The 27,268-nt window shown below is 46.2% G+C and overlaps 2 protein-coding genes across 12 annotated transcripts in view; both read right to left on the reverse strand.

Moving 5' to 3' along the window:
* Window positions 1-420: 420 nt before the first annotated feature.
* SAMD12 (sterile alpha motif domain containing 12) lies at window positions 421-11,847 on the reverse strand. Of its 2 annotated transcripts, XM_061549391.1 has the most exons (5): window positions 11,769-11,847; window positions 6,610-6,866; window positions 5,673-5,823; window positions 4,337-4,477; window positions 421-3,705 (listed from the first exon to the last, which is right to left on the reverse strand). In XM_061549391.1, exons 1-5 carry the CDS (start codon window positions 11,797-11,799, stop codon window positions 3,686-3,688), a joined length of 600 nt encoding a protein of 199 aa, XP_061405375.1. In that variant the 5' UTR covers window positions 11,800-11,847; the 3' UTR covers window positions 421-3,685. The 2 variants fall into 2 exon arrangements, with proteins under 2 accessions (XP_061405375.1, XP_061405373.1); XM_061549389.1 differs by having other exon boundaries at window positions 421-4,477.
* A 2,512-nt stretch (window positions 11,848-14,359) lies between these two features.
* LOC133340908 (disks large-associated protein 3-like) overlaps window positions 14,360-27,268 on the reverse strand; it is a 54,811-nt gene continuing 41,902 nt past the window's right edge. For 9 of the 10 annotated variants that reach the window (XM_061549394.1, XM_061549400.1, XM_061549395.1 and 6 more), the window contains 6 exons: window positions 26,295-26,395; window positions 24,773-25,010; window positions 23,817-24,150; window positions 23,221-23,312; window positions 22,215-22,370; window positions 14,360-21,629 (listed from right to left, as the gene is read on the reverse strand). In XM_061549394.1, the coding sequence (XP_061405378.1) occupies window positions 21,369-21,629; window positions 22,215-22,370; window positions 23,221-23,312; window positions 23,817-24,150; window positions 24,773-25,010; window positions 26,295-26,395 (1,182 nt within the window). In that variant the 3' untranslated portion in view covers window positions 14,360-21,368. The remainder of the gene's footprint in view (window positions 21,630-22,214; window positions 22,371-23,220; window positions 23,313-23,816; window positions 24,151-24,772; window positions 25,011-26,294; window positions 26,396-27,268) is intronic. The other variant, XM_061549397.1, reaches the window with a different exon arrangement.

Consider the following 27,268-nt stretch of genomic DNA (forward strand, 5'->3'; position numbering starts at 1 on the left):
CGCCGTACGGACTTGAAAACTCAATTTCGCTGTACAAGAGTAAACCTTATGGGTTGACAGGTTTGGTAACCTCACCAACTGACTTAAAATCAGGAAATGTTGATGACATGAGGCACTCAAGCACAAAGGACAGCTTTTTTGTCAATCCACTGCGGGATGCAGGATTCTTCACGCTGTTGGTCGTAGGGGTTATTTGACCATACTTCACCACGCTGGTCAATGCAGGTCGATGAAGGGGGTAGGGGGAGCCCAGGACCGGTTCAGTTGTCACTCGCCACTGATGTTAGCTGTGGCCAGGAATCGAACTCAGGTGTGTAGCGTGGTGCTTATAACTGCCGCTGAATACACACAGATTTACACGTAAAATATAACAAGAAAGTTTTAAAAGCAAGGAAAAAAACCAACACCTACAACTTTTTCATCTCAACACTTTATTAAATAAAATACGGATCCACGGCAAATCGTCACCAGCACAATGTGAGGATATCCAGACTCGATGAACGACATTTTTTTTTTTACTTTTTCCAGAGAAGAGTCACGCAAAGTAAAGTCTAAGAACTGCACGTGGGTTTGGCACGAAAGTTTTGTTCTCTCTGCAAAAGTTTTGTTTCCGCATTGGGTTCCAACATTCACGTATTCATTAATTCACCGACTCATTATTTGAACGTATTTTTCGTCTTTTTTTTTTACCAATCACATCGAAATTGGTGACTGGGATGAGAACATGAAGCATATTACATATGCCTTGACTTTTTAACTTTCATCCCGAGTGTAAAGACACGAATAGACCCAAGAGGTGCTGGGTCAGTGTCCTGCCGTGGACAACAGCCCTTGGGCTTAAACCCAGTGCTCAGCAAGCAAGAGAGGGGTGGGGGTAACCTTTTCCTTCCTGAAGGCCAAAGATGACTTTCAAATACCTTTCTAGGACTTTCAAATACCACATACCACATGAACGCACGCCTGTCACGTTTGTCATGGCAAGAGGTCCTTGCCCTGACAGATGTGACCGAGTGCGTTAAGATAACAAAACACTGTGTTGTTGCCAAGTCGAAGTTATTCACCCTCTAGGACCCAATTAGTGCGGCTAGGATGCTATCAGTGACAGATAAATATAATTTTTGGGCCATTTTGAAGTGGTGGGCTTCGTGTGGCCACAGGCCGAATGGGGTGAATTTGTGGGCTGTATTCGGAAGCCCATGGGCCATATATTCCACACCCTTGAATAGGTGCTGGGCTCAATTTCCTGACGTGGGGCTTAACCAATCATTATGTAACGTAATTGACTTTAAACCCAATTGTGTTATTATTAGGCATGTAATAATTCAACCTCCTCGCCATTTGAGGAATCGTCACAATTTGGGGTCACACATCAATTGAATACTTGAATCATTTTTGTCTCGTCTTTAACGTCTCATTTATACAGTTTATACCATTTTTGTATTATTTGTACAGTGTTGTCTGCACCATTAACATCTGCACATAATTTGCATACTTTATAAATAAGAGTTTATTTCACGTACGATTTGATACATGTATTATGAGCGTCAAAATGGATGTCAGTCTATGAATCGATGCATCATGACATACCTCATTGTTATTATTATTGTCAGTAAATGTTAACAAGCCATCCATTTTCGTACAGACTACTGTGCCCACATATATGGCAAAAAAAACAAGTCTCTAACGCTACTGTCCTCACATTTTTATTCAAATTATAGACCAGAATTTAATGCAATCCCATAACTTCTAGCGGTTGTGCTTATCTATTTCAGGTCCTTTCCAATGTTCACTTCCTTAGCTTTCAGTTGATGAAATATAAAGGAGTGATAGTCCTTTAGTTTTTGTGTTGGGATAGGATTAGAGGATTAGGGGGGGGGGGTTATAGTTTGGAGTTCGGCTTCAAGTTTTAAGATTATAGGTTATTATTACGGTTTAGGTTATGGGTTAGGATATGGTTTATGGTAAAGGGTTTAGACTGCTCAACTTAATCCATATCTGTAGGAAAGGTGAGGGTTAAGGGCCAGAGGTAAGGGCTAGGTTTAGGGATTAGGGGTTTGAGTTAGGGACAGCAGTGCCTAAGACCGCCTTTCTTACCTCTGCGAGAACACCTATCTACCAGTCCTTTGAAATAGGAACATCGATTTCTCATCAATGCTGCCTCTATGTATGTGCAAGCCCTGCTCTGCTGGCTACTGCAGTCACAGAAACGTTGTCACGGGCACTGTGAGTTTAACACAGACATGCACTACTGACTACTCTACGAAACCTCCTCAGTCAACGGAGCTACCGGGAGAGCACGGTGGGGGGGGTCACAACTTACACAGGTGAACACAGTTACTCGGTGTACACTTAAAGTTATATATAGTAAAAATATACTCAACATAAATTCCTGCATCAGATAATAAAATAAATTATGTGGGGGGAAAAGGAAAATATATTGGATGGAAGGGGAATAAATATACCATATTCCCCAGGTTCTAAGTTGCACCATTCTTCCCTGCATGCGCCTTTATCTCTCGGTATTTTATAAATTAAAAGTCGGGGGTGCGTTTTGTAGTCCGGTGCGCGTGTGTGTGCGCGTGTGTGTGCGCGTGACCAGATTTGTGTAACTCTATTCACACCGGGCACAAAGTTTGTGGCGCGTCGTACTTTTCGGATCATCTTATAATCTGGGAAATACCCGTGATGAGAACAAAATTCAAGGTGATGCTACAATAGGTTGCTTCAAGATTTAGTCCTTACGAAAGTGCACTATTGTTCCACCAACATAAATAACGCCACCATTTACAATTAAAGTGCAAACACCAATTAGTTACAAACACAAATACAGACCTATGTGAGCCTGGTTACCCTGTTGGGGCAAGTGCTGTTAGTAAGTGCCTATTAAGGCCAGCACGGCAGAACAGCTGGTGGTGTTGCCAGCACCACGTGCTCCTGACCATACCACCATTACCAGCAGCACCACCACACCAGGTACTATTTTTTAGCCGAAAATACATAGGAGAGGCCCAGGCCAGGTTATGATATGTGAAGATATACAGCACACATAAAATATGCACAAATAAATACTGTACACATGAATATATATACACACACGTAAACACATTCACACACACACACACTGCTAGATAAAAAAACAATAGAGCTGCAACAACTGCTGATGAGCCCTCAGTTTTAATCATTATATAAGATTCATCCATTTGGATTTCAGAATTTGCTAATAAAATTTACGATAAAAAAAAAACAATTTAAAAACTTCAGCCATGGTGAGCCATCCAATAAAGAAACCGCCTCATTTGGGTGCCAATTTTTGCATTTTGGAAGTGGCCGCCAATTCCACCAACTTGGAGTAATCCTCCAAATGGTACGTAAGCACACCGTGTTCATTCAGGGCTTCAGAGATATAAACATAACCGCAAGCAATGAATTCGTGACTCAATGTCAATCACAACGGAGGTTCAGAGTGTGTGACACAATCAGCCGTGAGTTGCAGCCCTAATAAAATACAAGTATATGGTCATTACGTAACGGTGAAAAATGGCACATGTGACGACACAAGATTACGTCAATGTGAGCGGAATCTCCATTCCCTACTTTCTCGATGATCTGTGCCAGGCTTTCTTTCTTCCAATTCTCCCTCTTCCAATGATTCAGCACTGGCACAGCCCAAAATTCCATATTCCAGTTACAAACTCTCTCCCCATCCTGTAATGCAGCACAGGCAGACAGGCAAATAATTAATCCTTACTGAAATGTTCCTTAGTTGAACAATCATTTGGTGACATTTCTCGAGGTCCCTGGTGATATCATTAAAAATGTATGTTATCTATGAAAAAAATGGCTTTCAAATTGTCCGGCTGGCTCAAAGGTCAGAGTATTCAACCAGGTAGCCACCTGTGATTAAACTGCAATGTCGAGTGTCCTGAACTGGCGGTCTTAGCCTCGTTACTCATTACTGAAGAAAACAGAAAAACACGTTAAATAGGATTTTTCATTGAATTTGACTTATTCCAGCTCTGAGATAAACATAAAATAAAATAAAAAGTGGGTTTGATGGCAATGCGACAAACATTCTTTGTATGGTATCACAGGCATGGCTGGTGTGACACCGCTGATAATCCCAATGACGTCACAAAGCCCCGCCCCATCACTTCCCGACCACCGTCACGCGTGTAAAACAGAGGTGAGAATTTTATTTTTCCTACCAACGTTTTTTTTTGTGTGTTGTCCGACTAAGTCGAGCAATCGAACAGATTGTCGGCAATCGATTACTTAAAAGATCGGACAGAGCCAGTTCTACTCGGGTCTCGGCCGAAACATTTTCTCCCTCGCTCACCTCGGCTGAGCAGCGATAGCTGCTGTGCTTCCTCACGCAGACGCAGCTGAAGCAGCTGCTGCAGCAGCTCCTGACGCTGGCTCTCCCGATGCACGCCCATGCGCGCCAGCTTCCCTTCGTTGAGCCGCAACAACGCTCGGCCTTGCGGGGAATACATCAACAAAAGGCATTGTGGGGAGGTTAGATTTAAGAAAATGTATCAAGCGGCCTTGTGGGAAACAGCGTATGTAAGCAGAACTGCATTCCGTGTCTCTGTGTACCAACGCGCACAACGCATACAAATATAAAACAACCCCATAGTGGAACAAAAAACATTCATTCTGTGTTGTGGAGTATTCTAGGTAAATAAATAACATGACTTCAGATTCATTTCTCCACATAAAAGGATATTTTTAGTCCATTGCCTATTGGCTTTCCAGACCAGTATTAACCAGCAGCATTTTGGTTAAACTTGCAAATTCTGGACCTGTTTCAACCACCTGGGTCTCTTCTGCAGAACCAGGGTTGCTAAATAAATGATGCTGGGTTACCGCATGTCATTGGCAAGAGCAATTCATCTCAACAACGATGGGGCCCTGTTAAATGAAAAAAAATCAATATTGTACGCAAACTCAACGAGGATAAATGGTGTACGGCTTTCGGTTGATGGTTCCTGGAATTTCGTTTGGGCAAACAGTGGTTTGGATTTGATTGCGTAATTGAATCACAACAAAACATTGCATGGCAGATGCGGCTATCCTCTGCATCGATTTAAAACGAATAATAGGCCAATTCCAAATCATGGACGACATAGTACCGCCCCTGCCTACATCGATCATTCACTGGTAGCTTTTCAGATGTTCACCACGATGCGACTCCTGAAGCCATCCACTGGCTCACAATCCAACCTTGACATGGATCTACGAACATTGTTGATCATATCTCCCAGCTACACGAAGGAAGTTGGTCATTGGTGGTCATGGCTGAGAGGAGTAATAGGTTGTATTTGGTGGCTGTATTGGATGATTCATCAGAGTTTGTGGGTCATTGTGGTTGATGGTGGTCAGTGATTGCTGTGTTCGATCGCTGCTGTTGGTCTTTTGTTTGATTGTGGAGAGAATCCGTGCCCCCATTAGTGGCATTAAGACCCTTTTTCTCAATGAAAAGTTGTTGTGTTTCTGATGTCAGTCGGCCGCATTTGCTCAATGTTGATCTCAGACAACAGGACCACAATGCACTTCTTCAGGAAATGCTGCTAAATTGTTTGTTTGTATTATGCACAAAGAAAGAGACTGCCTGCTATGTACACATATTTGCGTCTTGTTTGAAACCGATGCTCTTGTTCACGCGAGGTTACCGGTGATGTCGTGTTGGGAGAACAGCTCCAGGAGGCTGGGGTAATGGTGGGGGCAGTTGCGCTTGAGCCACCGGCACACCTCCTGCAGGGTCCACGTGTAAGCCGGCTTCTCCAGCCCAGCGTACACACCCCATGGGGACAGCGCGGGAGGCTGTGGGTGGGTAAGGTTAGACCCAACAGAGGATGGAGTAACGGTAAGAAGCAATGTATGTATGTTGAACTTATTTCGCACCGTGCAAATCGGCGGTACGTGTGTTTCTGCGTATTATGCGGCGAGCGGCGGCGCAGTGGTTAGCACACCACGCGAGGCTGCGAACCCAGCGACCCGAGTTCAATTTTCACTTACGACCAACATCAGTGACGAATATCTGAACCAGTATTGGACCTCCCCTGGGTCGACGCAGCCTTTAAATGTGTACCTGATTGTCGTGTGTAAACATCGTCGCTTTGGAAACAAAGGCAGCCGGGCGTGGTGCTGGAACAACACCCCCTCGTGTACCGTGCCAGCCTTCATAGGTGCTACTCGCTAACAACACTTACCCGAAAAAGTCTGTTTAAGCTATATGGAAGATCTTTGTCTTTGTCACATATACATTTTAAAGGGTGGCTCACCAAAAAGTTCTGCTTCCAAATCCCCTCAATGACGAGATGTTAACTATCTCGCTTAGTATACATGAGGTGGTTTGTTCGATCCCCACCCTGATGCCTGTATATCTGGAGTTTGCATGTTCTCCCTGTGCTCACGTGGATTTTTATCCTCCACATTTAGAATCACGATATACATTTCCATACAATAAGCCACTTCGTTGAGCTATCCTTCGTGGCCAGGTCTCTTCTGAAAAAGATCTACATAGCTCAGTGGGCTTTACCTGGTAAAACAAAAAGTTTTGTTTAATTTTAGTTTAGAATCAGCACCACCGCCACCGCCGTTCCGTACCGTCCTCACGTAGTTCTCCACCGGCGATTTCAGCGTCGATTTCACGAGCGGCAGAGTGCCCACCTCCCTCCGCCGGCCAGACGGCTGGCTTGGTCGCTTCACGCCACCATCCGAGGCCAGCGGGCCCAGTTCGCCGGGTCGTTTAGGTCCAGAGTCGGAGGGCAATGAGCCCAACTCGGCCAGGAGCTCCAAGCGGACCTCCTCAAAGGCCAGCGAGCTGCCCAGCAGCAGCATCCGCGCGGGACTGTAGCAGGCGGCTGAGAAAAGAGAGGCACGGTCAAAACGATAAGTCGCAAGGCACTCTCGCAAGTTTTCCACGAGTGCTTGTTTATGTCCGTATATATGATGAACTTCATTCACACCGTACGTAGTCAACCGTGCTAATCGTAGGTGCGGGGGAAGGGACAACAAGTTAAACATAAAAATCAGTTTTAGAGAAATTCGTTTTCAACGGTGCCCCAAGACATTTCAGCAAACAAGGCAAGAGCTTAGGGCTCCAATAAATCTAAGAGGCCCTCAATTAATGAAGAAAAACCACGCAAGGATGCACCAAGTGTCATACGATGCTGATATGTCTTTCTCATCACCGTCATACTGCAGAACTCTTCTATCACGTCAACACGTTCCAGTCTTTTGTCCACATCCCTGTAATTGCGCTAAATTTTTGTTGCATCATCATCTCCATTTATTGTGAAAATTCCGTCACAGTTCCTATGGTTGCTTTTTCATTGCTTTCATGGCTTTATTTTGGTGATTTCGAAAAGTGTATTGGTTTAGCCATGTTTGTTTGTTGTAGTACAGAGTTAGACTGATGGCCTTAATGGAAGCTGTCTTGTGGTTGTTGTTGTTTGACTTGCATCCCACTGAGATTTTTGCACACAGCGTTGGTGTACGGTGTTTTTTCTGCAATATTTTTGCTGTCTTTTCTTGAATTTTCTGTTTGCACTTAGTCACATATTCACTTTAAGATGTTTTTTGTTCATGTTTTTGTTTTTTGTTTGTTGCGGTTGCACCCGATTCAAGAGCTGAATGGCTCACAGGGCTCTGTACCTAATAAATGAACTTGAACTTGAATCTCATTACAACTTTTGTCCACATTTTTCTCATCTCTCTATTCATTTCTACCTCTTGTCTGTTTCTCTTCTGCAATCCCACGATACGTTTATAGATTTAATATTCATATTCTTAGGTTTTTTCGGTAAAGTCACGTAGGTAAAAAAACATAAAAAAGTAAAATAAAATAAAAATCACGACGTTTCGGAAGCTACGCAAGCTTCCGTCTTCAGGTGGTACCGTCACAGCCACGACAGCTGTATCAAGTAAATGAGGTTTTTTAAAAATGTTTTTTATCCTACGTGACTTTACCGAAAAAACCTAAGAATATGAATCATTGCAGTCACGAAAGCTTCAAATATAGAATTAGATTTAATATTGTCTGCTTAGCGCCCCCAATGGGCAAGTACCACCCCCGTATCCGTCGTTTGCTGGACTCTGGCTGGACTGGCAGGCCGATGCACTTGACGATGGGCTACAATCATCAATAATAATGCTGGTAGGAACCTCCTGGTTACACCAGTCCACAGGGAATTATTGTGTCCGTCCGTCCGTCGTACAGGGAGGGGCTGGGTGGGGAGGGGCTGGGTGGGGGGTGGGAGGGGTGGGGCTGGGTGGGGAGGGGCCGGGTGGGGAGGGTGGGGAGGGGCTGGATGGGGAGGGTGGGGCTGGGTGGGGGGTGGGAAGGGTGGGGCTGGGTGGGGCTGGTCACCTCGTGGTGCCCTTATAAAACTCAACGTTTAACCTACTCACGCCGGCTTGTGCCCGCCCTCACAGTCGGGCATATTTGCGGAATACACCACGCCGCCGTTGACCCTGGCCATTGAACGAGCAACCCAACGTTCCTACCAGCTCCCTCCGCAGGAATGTGTTTATCATCATCAAGAACATAATCGCCACATGGAGCAGCGGGAAGTCTCCCTTGAAAACAACACCTCTGGGACCAGTGACGAAGTAGTGTGGTTGGCATGGGCTCTGGTGCAAGAAATTAAATGTGGCCCCCTGTCCAGTGCCCCCCCCTCCCCCCCTCTTTTATAGCTTCATGCCTGGGCCCATCTTCTGGTCCATGGATCTCAGGGTCAGTTACACCACCCGCACACGCTGGGTGGCTTGGCCCACTGCTTCAGTCTTATCGTTCCCCATCTTTGGTAGATTGCTCATTGCAAGTCGAGGCTTCTTACGAAAACGCAGCAGCGCCATTCGCGTGCAACATCCGCCGAAAAATTGAGTTGTCGAAACAATTTTAAGCTACAGGGGAAAAAACAATCTTAGGCCGCGAACGAACAAATTGTGTCAAGGTGGGAATTGCTCACTTTGATTGCGTAATTTTCAACGGGCCCTCGCCCTGCGTGAAATAAATATTGAAAGATGTCAATAAATGTTTACGAATGCCATTTCAGTACTAGTCTATTATTGTCCAGGGCACAATCAGTGACCGTCTTACACAGTACATCGTCGCCTGTGCCTTCTTAATCATTGTAATCATCTCGGCAGCCATATATTTAAATACGCAGGTGGGAACCAAACTGACGCAACAAGTGTTTTTTTTCTTTCCCAAAAGAGATCAATGCAGTTCTGTATAAGAACTACGTATTGGTAAATAAGAAAAAAAATACGTACATATGTCACAGACCCGGTACATAATTACATACTTATGAATGCATTGTGCAATGTACATGTACAGACGTGGCCTATTGTCGTCACTGGTGGATAAGGGCATCCCCTACGCCTTACGTGTCGTACAAGGGGGCTCATTTGACCATAGTTCACCAATGCCAGCTCAACCACACCCCCCCACACCCCCTTAGTTTTGTGATATCTGACGAGATAAAGCACATTCCATATGATTTGGTTATTGGCAGCAATTCTATACACTGGTCAACAAAAAAAAAATTCTGGCCTGGACTTTTGCAGCTGTTTTATACTAATTTCAGGGTGCTGATTCCAAATCTGGTCTCAGATTTGCTCTATCATATCTCATTTTTATGCTATCGGCATACCCCATTTTCATTGATTTTACCCGAAATTAACTCTGTCACTTATGATTGCAAGTTGTTGCGAGTCAGTGACTGCTTTAGTGTTAAAATATGGTGCTGTATTTTTAGGATAGTGTGTTTATAATAGCATTTTATGTAGATATCCACATTTATTTAATATTTTTCTTCTGCAGTTTTTATTGAAAATGCAATATTTTATATCTCAAAAACCTGATGTGATAGACAAAAACTGATGCCAGATTTGGAATCAGCACCCCAAAATTACATTAACACCGTTGGAATACCTTATGCTAGAAAAAGTGTGTTGACCAGTATAATCCGTACTATATGTTTATCATCATCATCACGATCCACTTGGGGCAGATAACCCGCGGGTCTCCGCTGCACGTTCCGTCATTGGTTTCCACTTTCCTCTTTCTTGTGCCGGCATGCTCAAGTAGTGCCACATCTTTCTGGCACCACAATCTCTTACGATGTCGTCTTACAGTCGCCAAGCCAGGTCTTCCTTTTATATATATGTAAAGCACACATTTATAAGCATACAATGTACATACATCATGCTGTGGAAATAATCGCTATGCTGCATGCTCCGTTCGATTTACAATACGAACACGTGATCAGTTGAAGAATTGCGTGATGGCCTTACATAAGGCACGCATGTACCAATGGGGTTGTAAACAGTAATATACGCCACTTTGTCAATCCACTGCTGGATGAAGGCCTCCCCACACTGTCAGTCATTGTGAGTGCTTCACCACACTTCACGACACTAATCAATGTGGGTTGGTGAAGAGGGGTGGGATGGGGGTCAAGACGAGTTCAGAGATGAACTCGCTCCTGATGTGAGCCACAGCTCGGGGTTAAACGCACGCTAAGTAGATACAGAGAGGGGCAAGCAACCGAACCAAACAAAGTGTCGCTGAATTGGCATATGGGGCACGGTACATTTGCTTGAACGCAGTGACACAGTGCGGTTACCCTCAGAATTGCCGTGTTATGCAAAGCATTGCTCATGCTAATGATAATTTAAAATGACGTAAGATTTTCGAACACTTGGCGGCGGATGAACGATACAATATTGTCAGAGTGAAACCTTAATAGGGGCATTAGCAGCAGCAGATTTGCAACCATCGTCAGTGATTAAACAGCCTCGGCGTCTTTAGTTGCAGTAACGAAGTGAGGAGGGTCAAATCATCAGCAGCAGCAGCAATAGCATCAGCATGGGCTCAAATGCTATCAGCATCATCAGAGCCAATCATCATCAGCAGCAATAATAGCGCCACAATTATCGGCACCATCAGAGGCAGTATTATTGTCACCAGCACATGAATGATCGGTAGCAATATGGAGCGGTGGTTTAGGCTTTTTTTTAAATTATCATCACAGCAGCGGCATCAATATTAGCAGCACACACCCATTATCACAAGGCATCATCAACAGTAGCATCAGTGGCAAAATGAGTAACAGTAGACATCATTGCCAGCATTATCACCTTCATCATCATCATCAACAGGGTCATTAACATCATAGGCAGCATCACCACCACCACCACAAGCAGAATGATCATATTCAACATCTTCACAATCATCAACATAAGTACACCATCATCATTAACGTAATTGACATCACCATCTTCAATACATGCGGATACATCATAGGCATTATTACCGTGATCAACAGCATGAACATCAAATGCATCGCTATTCGAAAAATAATTAGCATTACCATCACGGGCGTAATCATCATAACCACAACCACCATCATCACAAACACCATTAGCATTAAGATGACCGGTATGATCATCACCATTGTTCCCCATCATTAACATGACAGGCATCGTTATCACCATCACCACCACCACCACCACAGGGGACCGTTATTACCACCAAAGGTACGCAACACCAACCATCACCCCCATCATCAGCATTAACATCATCACCATCATCAATTCTGGTATGAACATTATAACAGTCCCCTCCCCCCCACACACCATCACCATCCTGACCATCACCCTCGGCACCCCCGTGCAAGCCCCCCACCCCCGTTCCACCACCCTTGGGTGAGGCGACGAGGTGTGGAGGTGATGAGATGGCAGGCGAGGCCACTCACTCTGCACGGCCATTCCTCCTCCTCCAACCATCCACCCTCAATAAGCGCTGCAGAGAAACGGGAGGCGATTCCGATTTCCTCGCGCGTCGAATCGCCGCGCACGATTCCGGAATCGAGATGATGCGTTCCTGATTTTCACTCGAAGCATGCACTGTGGCACACAAATTTTGTCCCTGGGTAGTAAGTGTTATTTTCTTATTGATCGTGCCTAAAAAGTAGAGAAAATGGATATTATTCCCCACAAACGTTGCTTTTGTGACCAGGACTTTACGTGAAGTAATTACGCAAATGCACACCACGTTTTCTCATTGAAAATAGGTGCATTTCAAAATATCACTTTCCTGGTCACAACAGGCAAAGTTTGTGGGGAATAATAGCTATTTTCTCTACTTTTTAGGCATAAGCAATTAGGAAATAACACTTCCTACCCAGGGACAACATTTTTTTTTTTTGCTACGCAGTCATCGACAGCAGTAGCAGCAAGCAGCCGTGGTTAATCCACGGCTGGATGAAGGCCACCCGAATTCACGGCCACCTCTTGTACATGCGATGGAAGAATCCGCTGAGCAGCGGCACACGAACAGATTCCATTGCTCCACCATCTGTACGATGGAGGTGCTTTCTGACACTAAATATTGTGTTTTTTTTAATTAATATTAATAATTCTGTAATCATCATAATGATCATGCGTGATCATAGTTGTACTATATATTTAGTTTATTTTTTACTGTTGTTATAACTAGCAGTTAGAATGGGTTTACAATTAAGGGGTTACATTTAGCGAGAGAAAAATACAATTACTGTTTAAAATTTCATCAATTAAATTTGTTAAATTGTAGTTCACAAAAATACATTGTTTCGGACGATATGTACTTTACATTTAATTCACGTTTGTCAAGTTGCATCGTGTTAACACGCACTATTCTTTTTACAACTATCGAATTGTATCGTAACTTTATGTTATACACCGCTCTTTCACTGTGCTTCATTAAAAATATATATTGCTTCATTAGGTTAACAATTCAGGACTAATTTTGATGACATTTTTGCAATCGCTTTACGCCGCGACTCGGCTCCGATTCACGTGGAATCGGAATCGCGATGCTGAATGCGGTGACGTCACGGGATAAATGTTCTATGCTTTATGCAGATGTATGTAGCGATATAAGTGAATGCCATAATCAGCAGCAGCATGAGCTACGATCTATCCACTGCAGGATGAAGGCCTCCCCCCCCCTAACCCCCACGTCGTCAAAATATCTCACCATTCCGCAATGCAACAAGACATATATCTGCTCCTACCGGCGAAATGATCGCTTTTATTTCCACGTGAAACGTCATCTTGTTGGGTGGCTTTTATCACCTTTGACTGCAACTCTGTCCCGAGTCTCGGCCACCGGCTATCATCCCGTCGAGCCATGACGTGCCCTGTCTAAGCCCACGTGCTGTGCTTTTTTTCAATTCCAGAAATTTGCCCTGGTTTTTTTTTCAGACGAAAAGGAGGAAGTTACATGTGTCGCGCATGAAGATGTCCTTCGCAGAATAAAAAGGAATGGAAATTAATCTCCCGGAAGCGGACGGTGTAAGTGGATAACTGTGAAAATAGTTCAAGAAGAGGGGCCAGTTATAGGAACTAAATTAGCGGTCCTATTTTTTAATCCCTAAACAAAGCATTGCCACTTCAATCGTGGAATGAGGCCTCAATTATTATTCTACTAAATAGGGTGACCAAACTCACTTGAAGAATTAGAGTCCTATTAGCCTCTTATCGTCGCACGATATCAATTGTTCACCGATATCATTGCGATTACAGAATATAAATATAACTTAAATAGAGGCCAACCAGCCACCAGAGCAATCCGGGTTTTGGAAAGGTTTCTCTACCATCGACCACATATACTGTTTAAACCATTCATTAATCATATTGTAGAAAATTATTCACGTGAAACACATTCGTCAACAACACTGTGGCCTTAAAAGGGAAACATATAAAAGGCAACGTTTTGGCAATTGGCCAACACGTCGCCTCCAAAGGAATAAATTATAATCGGCAACGTTTAGGCCATTATATATATAGACTCGGCCATTGGCCAAATCGTTGCCTATTATATATTTTACCTTTGAAGGCCACAGTGTTATTGACAAACGTGTTGAGTTTTGGTTGTTGTTAATTGTGATTGTACACCACTGCCAACACACACAACGCAACATTACCAGATTCCTTCAGGTAAAATACAGATTTGCCGATATTTTGGTTGACTATATAAAAAAGGTAATTAATTGAACAATCAAATCTCTCTCAAATGAAAACATATTGAGACATTAATATTTCCGAAAATGGAAAACATTTGCTGAGATATATATGGAAAAATATAAATTGAGAGCCAGAAAACAAGACACGCCAAATTAATGCAATGATCACCAATTATATTTAATGTGGACAGTGATGAAGTGTTGGTAGTACAGTACTACCAACACATCACAATTAACATCAACATAAAACATCTTCACCAATTGCAACCTCAGCACCAGATTCACTTGCAAAATCGTCAGCAGCAGCAGCACCAACAACCGTTCGCCACTAAGTGGCGGTAACGTCATCACGGCCTTTGTGTCAGGCTAGGTGCACCTTGCGGCCACGTGAAGTATCAAAGGCTCTTTGCCGGCAGGTAAAGGGACGGACTCAGGGGTTATAGGGCGACTGAGATGATTTACAGATGCAGCAGCACCACCATAAACAAAGCATCGCCTGCATCTTTATCTGAGCATCATCAGCATTGCCATCCCTAACACCGGCATCACTTGGTTATCATGGGCATCAGTGTCATCAGCACCAGCATCGTCATCAGCGGCAATACCAGCAGCATCGTCAGTACCAGGCACTGCCATAATCAGCATCAATATCACCAGCAGCATTATCAGCACCATGAACAGAGCCACCAACAACCACAAACAATAATAATAAATTATCTTTATTTAAACACTGTTTTGCCGTGGTACATACACATCAAGCGTGCTGCTGAATAAGTGGGGGCCCGAGCTGGGTTTCGGTTGAATTCGCATAGTGGTTCGTGTTAGACGCAGCCCCGGGACGGCGCCTACCCAGACCCATAGAGGACCGATACCTAACAGGGACTCATTCGAGCCCATGTGGAAGTTACCCAGACTCGTCTACGATTGTTCCAGATTCAATTGTGGGCAACCTAAAGCCATCTCGCCCAGACCCACCTGAAAATCGCTCTGATTTACACGGACCTACCTCGACCTACTTTGTACTCAATCAAGACCCATGTGATAAACATGGAACTCAGTAGAAATACCGACTGAGACCATACCCTGTAACAAAAACTGCACTTGCCCAGCCCCACCCGGATTCATACGGATCAAACTGGGACTCAACCATACCCACCTGGGACTCGCTCCAGAACCACGTGGACCCACATGTGGGACCCGGTAGAGATACCGACCGAGATTATACCCTGAACGCAAACCGGACTCACCCAGAACCACCTACGGTTTCAGCCTAGACCCACCTTGCACTCGCCACAAACCCATCCGGGACTTATTACAAGACCCACCTGGCCCAACGTGGGACTCAGTGGTCAGAAATAACCTACCGAGACTGTACCCTGGATGCAAAAAGGACCCATTCCAGAAATCACGTGGAACATCAACCTGGGGTCCAACCCGGTTGCCCCCCCTGCTCAGCAGCCCCCCTCCCTCGCCACGTGCCGTGACGGTGGCGTGACAGACGAGAGAGGGGGAGCGGGGGAATGACCGACGACGCTTCATGCACACGGAAAGGGAACGTGGGGAAAGGAGGAGGGGATTGAGAGCCACGTGGCAGCGAGCGCACACCGTCACGGCGCCACCGAGATATTAATCGTTACACCGTTATTACACGCCAAGACCCTGCAAGCAGTCAGACGGAAAGTCATTGTGGGAGACGCCAGGGACATCACCCGGCCAGCATGCTCGCCAGTGTTACACATTCTGTGTTGATGGGAGATGCACCAACGCATTGCTTCAAATAACATTTTATCTGGGAGGGCTCAGCCAGGGCACGTTGATGGAGCTGACAGCCTCTCCCTCCCTAAGCCCTGCCTACTTGGTATAGCCACCGCCCACTCCTCCACTAGCACCACCCACAAAGGGAGTGGCCTCCTCGGTCTCTTTGTGACGTTGGGCCCCTTTCTCTCTTCTACCAACCCCGCTCACGACCGATTGTAAATTGCACGATGATCAGTCTTGCTACGGGACATGTATTTATTTAACATTGATTGTTGTTGCTGCTGCTGCTCTGATTTCTATTTGCTTTATTGCAGCGTTTAATTCATTTGTTTGACCTTTCGTAATTTTGGTGACCCCTTTTGGCCACTCTTGCAAATGAGACTCTCATCCTGGCCTCTGAAGTTGTCACCTGCGTAAAACATCAACTTTAAATCTACTCAGCCCCCTCCCCCACCCTTTACGTATCATCAGGTCGGGCCGAGCATAAGGCTACAATATTTGAAACAGGGAAAGTCACTTTCTGGGAAATGTGCCCAGAGCAAACCAAACCAAAAGTGGTTTAGAAACTTTAACTTTTAACCACGGGCGCCCAATCGTCAAAGCGAGGCTACCACTATTGTCACGTAAGATAGCAACATACTCGAATTCGCATTGTGTACATTATATATACAGCCCCTTTCGTGAATCCACTGCCACATGGCTTTATTTGACCATGCTTCACCACGCTGGTCAGTGCAGGTTTGGTTGAGAGTGCGGGGAGCATTGAAGTATAGCACAACGTATGTTTTGTTGTTGTTGTGCTGCCCCCCTCTGGTTCTCCACCCCCCTCACCACCTCGCATAAGTCAAGAACAACCAGATAACGCATGGTGGCAGCCCATCCAACTACTATGCAGGCCCCATTTTGCTTAGCCTACTGAGACCTGATGATAAGCGCGCGCATTAATTTGCGGGTGATTTTGGTTATAGGGCGGTTCTACATCACCAATTGTTGCTCTGTCTTCCTAAATCAGGTGGCTGACAATCAAGACAGGTCAGCGTCACCAGGACGATGACATCAAACACCTTATTAATATCTCCCAAAATGAATTGCCGACCGATTGTTCACGACAACGTGGCGCTGTAGTAATATATATTTATCTCTCGTCTCGCACACATCTCCCCCGAGATGACTGAAATTGTCACCGACCGGAGATCACATTATGTTACATTTTACAGTTATCTTAAATTAAATACTCCCATTTAGCATATACTTTGTGTGGATCGTAAATCATCATGAAACGAGGATTAAAACAAGGTAAAAGAAAAACACGTTTACATTTCATTGTTTGGGGATAAAATACATGTTGAAAGTACATTCTCTATTTGGCCTTTTATTATATATATTGTGTGTGTATATATATGTATTTGGCAAGTGGCTGGTAAGTTAGTGATCATATACAGGCTAAGAAAAAATACTGCAATAACAACAGTCAGATAACAAAAAATACATTCCTGTTCATTATTGCACACATTCAATCAACGTGTGTATGATCACGTGAGCAACTTCGTTATCAATTGTGTGTGTGTATGTTTAGTCTTGCAATAACGTCTGCGGCATACATACTGTGCACGTTATATATACACACACTATATAACACGTTTCTATTGCTTGCACCGAGATACTGAATGTCCTAAATAATACTCCTATTCAGGTTGTATGTAAAGTGTACACCAAAGTACACCTATTTATCTCCATACCTCGCCACGGGCGGGTCAGCCAAGTCGGCAGAATACTTGGGGAACACGATCGTACAGACCTAAGGGTTCAACGAGTTTGAATCCTGGCCAGGGTTTGACTCAGCCCCATCATCATCAGCAGCATCATCGGTGGCTAAAATAGCTTCCAACCTGGCTAGGCTTCAGCACGTGGCGCACAGAGACGCTCGTGGGTTGCGTTAATAAAGCACAAAACATTGGGCAAACCCACCAGCGGAACGTGGAATTTCCACCACTAGCTCAGGATCGACAACAGGGGGCGAGTGTGGCCAAGCCCAGTGCTCGAAAGACCGCTGGAGACACTTGGGACATCTGTCTGGACTCCTAACCACCGTTGATCTATCAACCGACTCGTTTTGCATAACTACCTGAATGGTACTAGCCTACGTATTTATATATATATACTGTAATGATGTTTATGCTCATTGAAGCCCTTTAATCAATATTTACAAGTAACGCGCATAGTAATCAATACAGTACGCCTTTTAGTCAATACAGATGCACAGCTGACGTACAGCACATGTCCGTGAGTGAGTGAATGGATGGACGAACGATCGTCCTTTATTTAACTGGGTCAGAATCGCCGGTGAGATTAAAGTCTCGATAGCAAGGGATACCTTGGAGGCCAGAACGACTTATTTTAACGTGAATGTTTTTTGTTATAAATTGTATTTGCCGAATAGTGTGTCTGCATCGTGTTTAACATGCACTTCAGAGCTTTGGTTTGTGTTCATGATCAATTAAGTCATCCCCGGGGCGGGAGGGTGTGGTGTGGGGCGACTGTGGTAGAAATCGAACTGGTGAAAAACTTCACTCAGTGGCAAGTAGTGAGCTGTGCCAACCGCCCGGCCAGGTTGACCACGGCCACCACCGTCCCCACCACCGCCCCCCTATGCGAATACAAAAAGACGATTCAATGAAAACGATGCCGTTTGGGAAACGGCACGAGTCTGTACGCGGTGTCCACGTGACATGTATGTTGAACTTCTTTCGCACCGTACGTAGCCAACCATGCGAATTGGCGGTGGGAGGGAGGGGGGGAGAACACCAATCTAAACACGAAAAGCAGTTCTCAAGAAATGAGTTTTAGAACTGCTTTTTGTGTTTAGTTTTGTTGTCCTTCCCACGCACCTCCGACGTGCGCGACAATCCCGTGGTGTCTTTGAATTTATCGTGTTGGGACGCGCGATTCCTTTAGCTTTGTCTGAGAAACAAAACAAGACGAGAAAAGAAAGGAGGCGTTGAAAAGAAGTGCAAACAAGACACCTTCAAAGCACGAAAACGAACATCAAAAATGACATGACAAATATTATCAAACATTTGAATGTGAGATTTTAAATTTGTTAGATATCTATAAAATTTGATCAAATCTTTCAAAACCTAAATTCGATTAAGTTCATTAACACTTCCAATGTAAGGCATGCCCAACATATGATGCACGTGTAGCATACATGTGAATACCGAAAATGGTTTAACAGTATGCGATCGAGTCACGCTTACGTAGAAAACATACTAACTCAACAGGATCATAAACGTGCAACACGATATTTTTTCTTTTATTTATTTTTACCTTTTAATGCGGATGGCAGTAAAATCAATGAGAGCCATGCATGGTCTACGAGTGACAGACTTGAAGTCAAATTGGATTAGTGGTCGATTCATAATAAAATAAATCAATATAGGGAAAACACGGACTTAAAACTAAACTGGAGAGAGCATCGTTATCAAGGCAGAAAGATATGTAAGACACAAGGCAAAGATGTTAAATATACGCGGCAGAGAGATATTAAGAGATGTCGGCTACACAGCAGAGGTAGACATATGGTAGATGCTGTACAACGAGGGCGAGAGGTGTAAAATACAAGGCAGTCTCCATCTCCAGGTTCTGATCGGCTCAAAGGAGTTTCCCACTTGTAGCAAGCATCCTGTCCAAGAGCGTGATCACTTCATCGCAACCCAATGTGCCAGTCGAGCTGTCTGTGACACGGGGGGGGGGGCGGGGGGGTGGGAAAGACGTGCGCATTCCAGAGACTCGAACGGACACAGCGGGGTTATCCTTCAACGCGGTTGGGACCCCGGACCCCAGACGAGACACCACAGAATCTCTTTCCATAGGCGGACGACACTTCAATGGGCCACCGTCTTCGCTGTAACCACTGGGGGGCACCCCTCCACGCTTTCTGGAGAGCGGCTCACCACGTGTCCACTATATATATATTTGAGCCCTCCAGGACTTGAGCATACCAAATAAAGTGAACGAGCAATTTTATGAAACAAGTTTTTTTTTGCGTAGTCATTGGTGGCCAGGCTGAGACCAACAAAAACGCTCGCTGAAGAAACTGGCGCAATCTCAGGCAACTGCCTAGATTCTAACGAAGGTTCTCAACAGTGCTGGCTTGGAGCTCAAACATGGATAGTATGAATCACCAAAACCACCCGGCCACCTCAACAACCTTAAACCGATTTCACTAAAGTGAAAGCCAAATCGGAGACAACTAACTCCACAACTGAACCTTCGGACTGATTGGCAGAATGCAACAATCTAAAAAAAGGCCTGCTCAATCTTTGTCACAAGAAGAAATTCGTTGATTTCTAAGTTTTGTGCACAAAAAAAAGACAAGCAAGCAAGCAGCCCCAAGACTGAGGAAAGAGGAGCCATTTTGTGTATTCAAAATATAAGCTGCAGGAGACAGCCATTTCGGCAATGGAATGGGCATGAGAAGAGACTTACGACTCTTAGGTCACCGCCAAATTGGAAATGTTTAATTTGTGTCAACGTGGTGCTAAGCAGCATTTGATGCATCCATCCACAATGACAATTCCACTACCAGATTTGGCTCCATAGCAAAAACATAAATAAACCATTTATTGACCAATCTTTTAACGTTTGTTTCTGCATTTCATAAGTGCCGTGCGAAATTACATTGTTTACAACACGCACGTCAGACACCGATGTTGTTTTCTGTTGGTTTATCAAAGTGAAAATCAAGCACATGATTAAATCCTGGAATACCTTTGCAAGAACTGGTTTAGCCAGCGAGGTGTCATACTGCCGTTCCTAAAAAAATATGTACTCACATTAATTCAGGACAAGCGGCCTAAAGATATCTGATGCAATAAACTTTTTGACACTAAGGTTCACAAGCCAGGGCATTAAAACCCTGACTGGGACACCAATAAGCTTAGGCTTAGTGTCTGAACTGACCGAGGCTTGGGCATATCTTGCGGACTAAATCCTGGAGTCATAATCCTCTGGCTGCCAGGCATGATGCAGGCTATAGCCAAGTTTCAACGTCAGGCCTAGCATGCTAGCAAAATTTAAACCTGGGCTCAAAGGACCTGGGCCTAAAAACTCGTTACACAATGGCACAATCTTCATGTACAATGTAGGCTAAGACCTGGACTGAGCCATTGGCCTGGTGCACTACAGCATAAATAACCCAGAACCTCACATCAAGCACATTAAAGCCTGGACTGGGCCTCAGGTGTAGCATACTGTACAGCCTCATAGCCACAGCCTTAGCCTCACATCTAGCACACTGCAGCATAGTGCTCTGTGACTTGGGCCAAGTGCACTACAGCCTAAACAACCCATTTCCACAAACCAAGTGGAATGCAGCCCAGACTGAGCCTCAGGCTTAGCACACTGGAGCCTGGTCTGTGCCTTGTGGCTGGTTCACTACACCATAAACAATCCAGAGTCTCACATCTTGTGAACTACAGCCTAGACAAGTATACTCTTAGTTCTTTCGGTAAAGTCACGTAGGTAAAAAATGAAAAATAAATAAATAATGATAAAAAGCCTAGACAAGGCCTCAGCGGGCCCAGCACACTACAGCCTGGTCTGGGCTTCTGGCAGGTACACGTCGAGGCTCTCGTTGCTCTCCGTCGTCGAGCGCTGCCGATACGCCATGGGCCGCTTGGGCGCGGCGGGCGAGCGGGCTCGTGGCTCCGCTGTCTCGATGGACGTCTGCTGCGCGATGCTGGTACGGGGCCTGGGCTGGGGCCGCGGCGACGGGGGTGGCAGCGGCGGTGCCATCAACTGAGGGGTTGGAGTTTGCGACGCAGATGACGGCACGGGTGTGCTCCGCTCCTGTTTGGACGACAGTGAGTTTTTTTGTTAAGTCTTTGCCAACCGTCTCTCTGTGTGTGTATGAGCTAGGGTTACCACCTCAGGTACGAAAAACTGGGACATCTTGGAAAGAAGAACAACTCACAGAAGAAGGGAGAGTTACATGTATGTGTATTGTCTTGAGTGGTGTGTCATTACGCAACTGACACAAACCAGGACTTCCAATGTTCCAGCAAGACTTACAGATTTGCTATGACAGCTATCCCATAAAGACAAAATCCTGGAAAAAAACCAGAACAGGTGATAGATAACCTTAGTACGAACGTGGGGTGCAGTGGCACGGGCATTAGCATGCTGCGCTACAATCCAGGAAACCTGTGATCGATTCCCAGTGGAGCGCTATATCTGAACTGGTCCTGGGCATCCTGGTGTAAAGGAGAGCCGCCTTCCCCTGACATCCCTTACATCGGTAAACACCAGCATTGGCCCGGTGTGGTTTTTCCAGCCACATCACATCCTTTCAAAGGTTCTCTCTAACAGCACTTACCCCAACTGCCCGTGTAGGCAGACGCGGGTGACCCTGTGTCTTTGTGTATGAGCGTGCACCTCTGGGGAGGGAGTGCTGCTGCTGCCGACCCAGCCACGCGCTCGTAGACGTTCAACTTGTTCAAAGCGACGTTGTACATCCCTCAATGGGATCTGCAGCAGCTCCCAGAAGCCGGCCAGGTCCTCATCAGTGGGACGCAGCTCCGTTGATGGGTCCTGGTGCACAACACACATTAATGTTGCACTGGCTCCCAGTGCATATCCGGATAGTGTAAAAATATCTGCCCATTAAAACTCTTAACATTTTTTTTTTATTTTACCTGGTAAGACCCACCAAGCTATACAGCTCTTTTTTGGATGCGACCTGGCCACAAATGATAGCTCAATGAAGTGGCTTATCATGCATACCAGGTGAGGTAATTAATATCCCACCACGGTGGCGCCCTATGAATACACATGGCCTACGTAAACAAATGTCCGGTCTTCTTGTCCAAAACCCTCACACTCAAAGCAGATCTCGTATAAGGGGCTAATTTTCGCTCTGCAGACAGCTCTGACGAGGACGTCCTGCATGTTAAAAACAAGCGTGGGGAGCGAGTCTTCTCATACGCCGGGGCCTAAGGCTTGAAACTCGCTTCCCAGTCAACTGCGTGCCAAGATAAAAAATCAAATATCTTGCGGAAACTTCTAAAATCTTACCTTTTAACCTGGATTTCAATGCTTGAACTCAGATTTTATAATATCATGCGCTGCTGGTCAACATTGTAAGCAGCACAATATCAGTTACTTTCATAGTTGGTAACGTGTATGCTGCAGGTGATGTGAGTGTGCACACTGCAGGCGATGTGAATGTGCACACTACAGGTGATGTGAATGTGCACGCTGCAGGTGGTGTGAGTGTGCACACTGCAGGTGGTGTGAGTGCGCACGATGGAGGTGATGTGGATGTTCACGCTGGAGGTGGTGTAAATGTGCATGCTGGAGGCACAGCTGATGTTCAAATCGGGTTGACGGTGGTGGTGGTGGTGGTATAATTGGGGCTGGACGTGCGTGTGGCTTTGCTCACCAGGTTGTCCTGACAAAGCCTCTGGAACTGCTGCCACTTCTGGGAGAGCAGTAGTCGAGTGGAGCCCACGGCGCTGCGGATCACGCCCAGCGCTGCACAAGACAACCACAACCGCTATCAACACCGCCTTCGCGGCATCAACTGAAAAGCCACTGCTTGGCTAACTAATCCGGACGTAGACCCATGAGTTGCTATTCATCCATCCGTACGCAATAGACACAGAGGATAAAACAAAAACTATTACATTTGTTCGCAAAATGTATTCACTTAACTATTTGTTCATTCATTTACCAATTAATTGACTAATTTGACTACATATGGTGTGAATTTTGTTTAACATAGATACATATGTACATCACTCGGTTGCTCATTCCCCCACACTTCCTCGTGCCGCCGTCTCTGTATGGACGTATGTTGAACTTCTTTCGCACCATAAATAGCCAACCGTTCTAATCAAGAGGTGCGGGGGAAGGCCAACTAAACACAAAAAGCAGTTCTAAAGAAATCCGTTTTCAATCGAGATTTCAAAAGTGCAGAAGCACATCTGTGTGCACGGGGCCACGATATGACGAGTCGTCGTAGGGTCACGGGGTCACCTTCCTCCGGCACGTCCGTGTCCTCCGCCAGGTCCTCTGCGTGGCGGCACAGCGTGTCGAGGCGCTGGCCCTCGGACCGCAGTCGCACCAGATACCAGTGAGCGTCCCTGGCCGCGGAGGTACCGGCCGTCGACGCGCCGGGGGAGGGGACTCCGGCGATGGGGATTCCCCCGGCCGGGGCCGCGGAGAGAAGGGGGCTGCGACTACGCGAGGCCCAGGGTCCCGGGGACACGGCAGGGCTTGGGGACGGGGCCCGAGCGGTCCCCTGCGCGTGCTTGTGCGAGTGCGTGTGCGTCTGGGTCTGCACGCTGCGAGAGTGGCATTGCCGTCCCTCCTACGACACACGTGGCGGCGCCGGGCAACGAGACGGGAAAAAAGACACGGGCGAGAATATAATGACACAAAGAATGACAGAGGCAGATCACCCAGACCTAACCTCACATTAATATAGCTCCAACCCTAGACCTAATCTAGTTTCCATACAGCCCCAGCCCTAACCCTACACCTAGCCTAGCTGTAAAATAGCCCAAGCTCCAACACAAGACCAGACTTGGCTTCACCATAGCGCTAAGATTGGTTGGGATTTGAACGAGTTTGAACGAGTTCAAATCCCGAACAATCCTAACTTACTCTTTGGTTCTTTCGGTAAAGTCACGTAGGTCTGTCATCAGATGACGGACGCTTGTGTTGCGCCCGATACGTCGTGATTTATTTTATTTTCTACCTATGTGACTTTACCGAAAGAACCAAAGAGTATGGATTCCTGCAGTCACGAAAGCTTAAAATCAAAATCCTAACTTAGCTCAAATTTTGCTCTAACACTAGAATTAACCTAACTTTAACCCTAGCCCTAACCCTCACTCGAACACAACCACAACTCCCGCCCTAACCCTAGCCCTTGCACAGCCCTAACCCTGGCCCCAACCCTCGCACGAACGCGAGCAGCGCTCTCCCACCCGCGGGTGCTGGCGGTAGCGAGGGCTGGCCGCGTGGCGTGAGCGGTGGGAGCTGCGGTGCGGGCTGTTGCCGGTGCCGCCGGTGGTGTTTGCCGACGATGAGGACGAGGGCCGCTCGGGGAAGCCGGGCCCCCCGGGGCTACGAGCGCTGCCCAGGATGCGCCTGGAGATCTCCTCCACCTCCAGGTCGGCCTGCACGCTCGTCGCCACGCTGTTGGAGCGAGTGTTGCGCCCGCATCTGCACGTACACGCGCACGCACGCACATACGCACAGCGTGTGCACGCTTACACCGGCGGTTCTCAACCAGTGGGTCGCGCCGCAGCCGGGATGGCACAGGCTGTGAGGTGGATACTGTGCAGGAGACACCTCCGATTAGCAACATACATACGTACACGCAAACGTAGAATGTGCATGTGGAATGGCAGGGCTGCTTTGCGGTGACAAAACACACTCATGGACAACAGTGACTCGTGTGCGACAAGAGACATTTGTGTTGGGAGTTTTGCTGGCGGGGGAGGGTAAGCACCGGTGGTCTTTTGGAGGCTGCCAGACCAAAAAGGTTGAGACTGCCAGCGAGTGTCCATCATCATTTAATATTCTTACCATGCTTCCCATGCAGCGCAACTCGAGGAGCCAGAGCAAATGGGTATTTGATTCAATTACTCACAAAGGAAGTGGTTTCAGACCAAATACAATGCTCGAAAACTAAATAAAAACAGGAAAAAAACCACACGACAAATGAGTGAACAAAATTAAAACGCCGAGCTGTTGGGTCTTCGCTCTTTTTTGTTTTTCCCACTCCATTTGAGTTACTCACGCCCCGGCACGGCGCACATGCCTGACCGCCTTTGTCTTCTCAGTGCTGAAATGTTACACGCTGTACCAGGTGCTCGTTTAAAGACAAGTGGAGACAAAGACCCCCCCGTATAGCCTTAATAGAGTGTTGGGGCAAGTGCTGTTCGCGAGCACCTATGAAGACTGTCACGGCACACGAGGGGGTGGGTGGCCAACACCATGCCCGGCCGCCGTTATCCCCCCAGTGGTGATATTTAAACACCGCACCAGGTACTCATTTTTGCTGAGTTGACCTAGGTGAGGCCCATGACTGGTTCAGATAATCGTGACTGGTGTTGGCCATGAACGGGAATCGAACTCTGGTCACCGGGCCCCTAGCACAGTGGGATAACCACGACGCTACACCTCCCCACATGAATACAAAGACAAAGATCCCCTGTATAGCCTTAACAGACTGTTGGGGCAAGTGCTGTTCGTGAGCACCTATGAAGACTGGCACGGCACACGAGGGGGTGGGTGGCCAACACCACGCCCGGCCGCCTTTGTTTCGCCAGTGGCGATGTTTACACACCACACCGGCTACTCATTAGATGCAACAAGGTACGTATTTTAAGGTCGAGTTGATTCAGATGAGGCCACAGAATCCCCAAACCCAGTGCAGCTTCAGCCAATGGAGACGGGGATTGAACGAGTTCCTCTCCACAATCATCACTCGCCGATCCTCACCTCCGGTCCTCCTCCACCTGCACACCGATGGACTGGTACCTCCCAACGGGAGACGGAACCGGGGTGCAGACTTCTTCCTCCACGCTGTCCGGCGTGTCCACCTGGTGGCGACACAGAGACCGGCTCACCGTCAACGACAACCATCGATGGCAGTCAACAACAACCGTCAACAACCATCAACGCCAGCCATCAACAACCATCAATGACAACCATCAACGGAAGTCAACATCATCCATCGACGCCAGCGATCAACAACCATCAATGACAACCATCAATGCCAGCGATCAACAACCGTCAACAACAACCATCAACACAGTCATCAACAACCATCAACGACAACCATCGATGACAATCTCCATCTCATCTACATCTCTCCTCCAATCATCTCCATCTCTTGTCTACAGCTATCCCAGGCACTCTGTAAAGTGGATTACAAACGCCACAGTGAGCTGTGAATTATCACACGGCGAGTTGTAAAACCCGGGAACGCAATGTTTATCAGAAGCGATTCATCTTACAAGATGAAGAAACATTTCATGTTCGTGGGCGGCGTTGCCGCTCACGACCGAATTGCATGGGGAACTGCACATCCTCATGCAGGCGCTGCGTGTGCACGTGCCAGCCCAAAAGTCCTGGGAGTCGCTTTTCATAGGGCTGAGCGATTTGGGGAAAATATCTAATTGCGATTTTTCTGACAGATATTGCGATTACGATTTGATTTGCAATTACATCTTTTAAAGTCAAGCTTCAGTTCAATATTCACTGTGTAATAGATTTAAACCATGTGATGGAGCATTACCACATGATACCATCACAATATGAACAGCTCTATATATTCTAATGCAGGACGAGAACTTAGAAGATACGAATTGCTTCCAACATGTATTTATGCAAAAAATGTAATTGAAATAGAACAATCAAACATAGAACAATTGTTAACTGAAATCAATAAAGTTATAATAATAAAAAATTCC

Source organism: Lethenteron reissneri, chromosome 10, assembly GCF_015708825.2.
Source record: "Lethenteron reissneri isolate LAM-NWPU_2019-01 chromosome 10, ASM1570882v1, whole genome shotgun sequence".
Lineage (NCBI taxonomy): Eukaryota > Metazoa > Chordata > Hyperoartia > Petromyzontiformes > Petromyzontidae > Lethenteron > Lethenteron reissneri.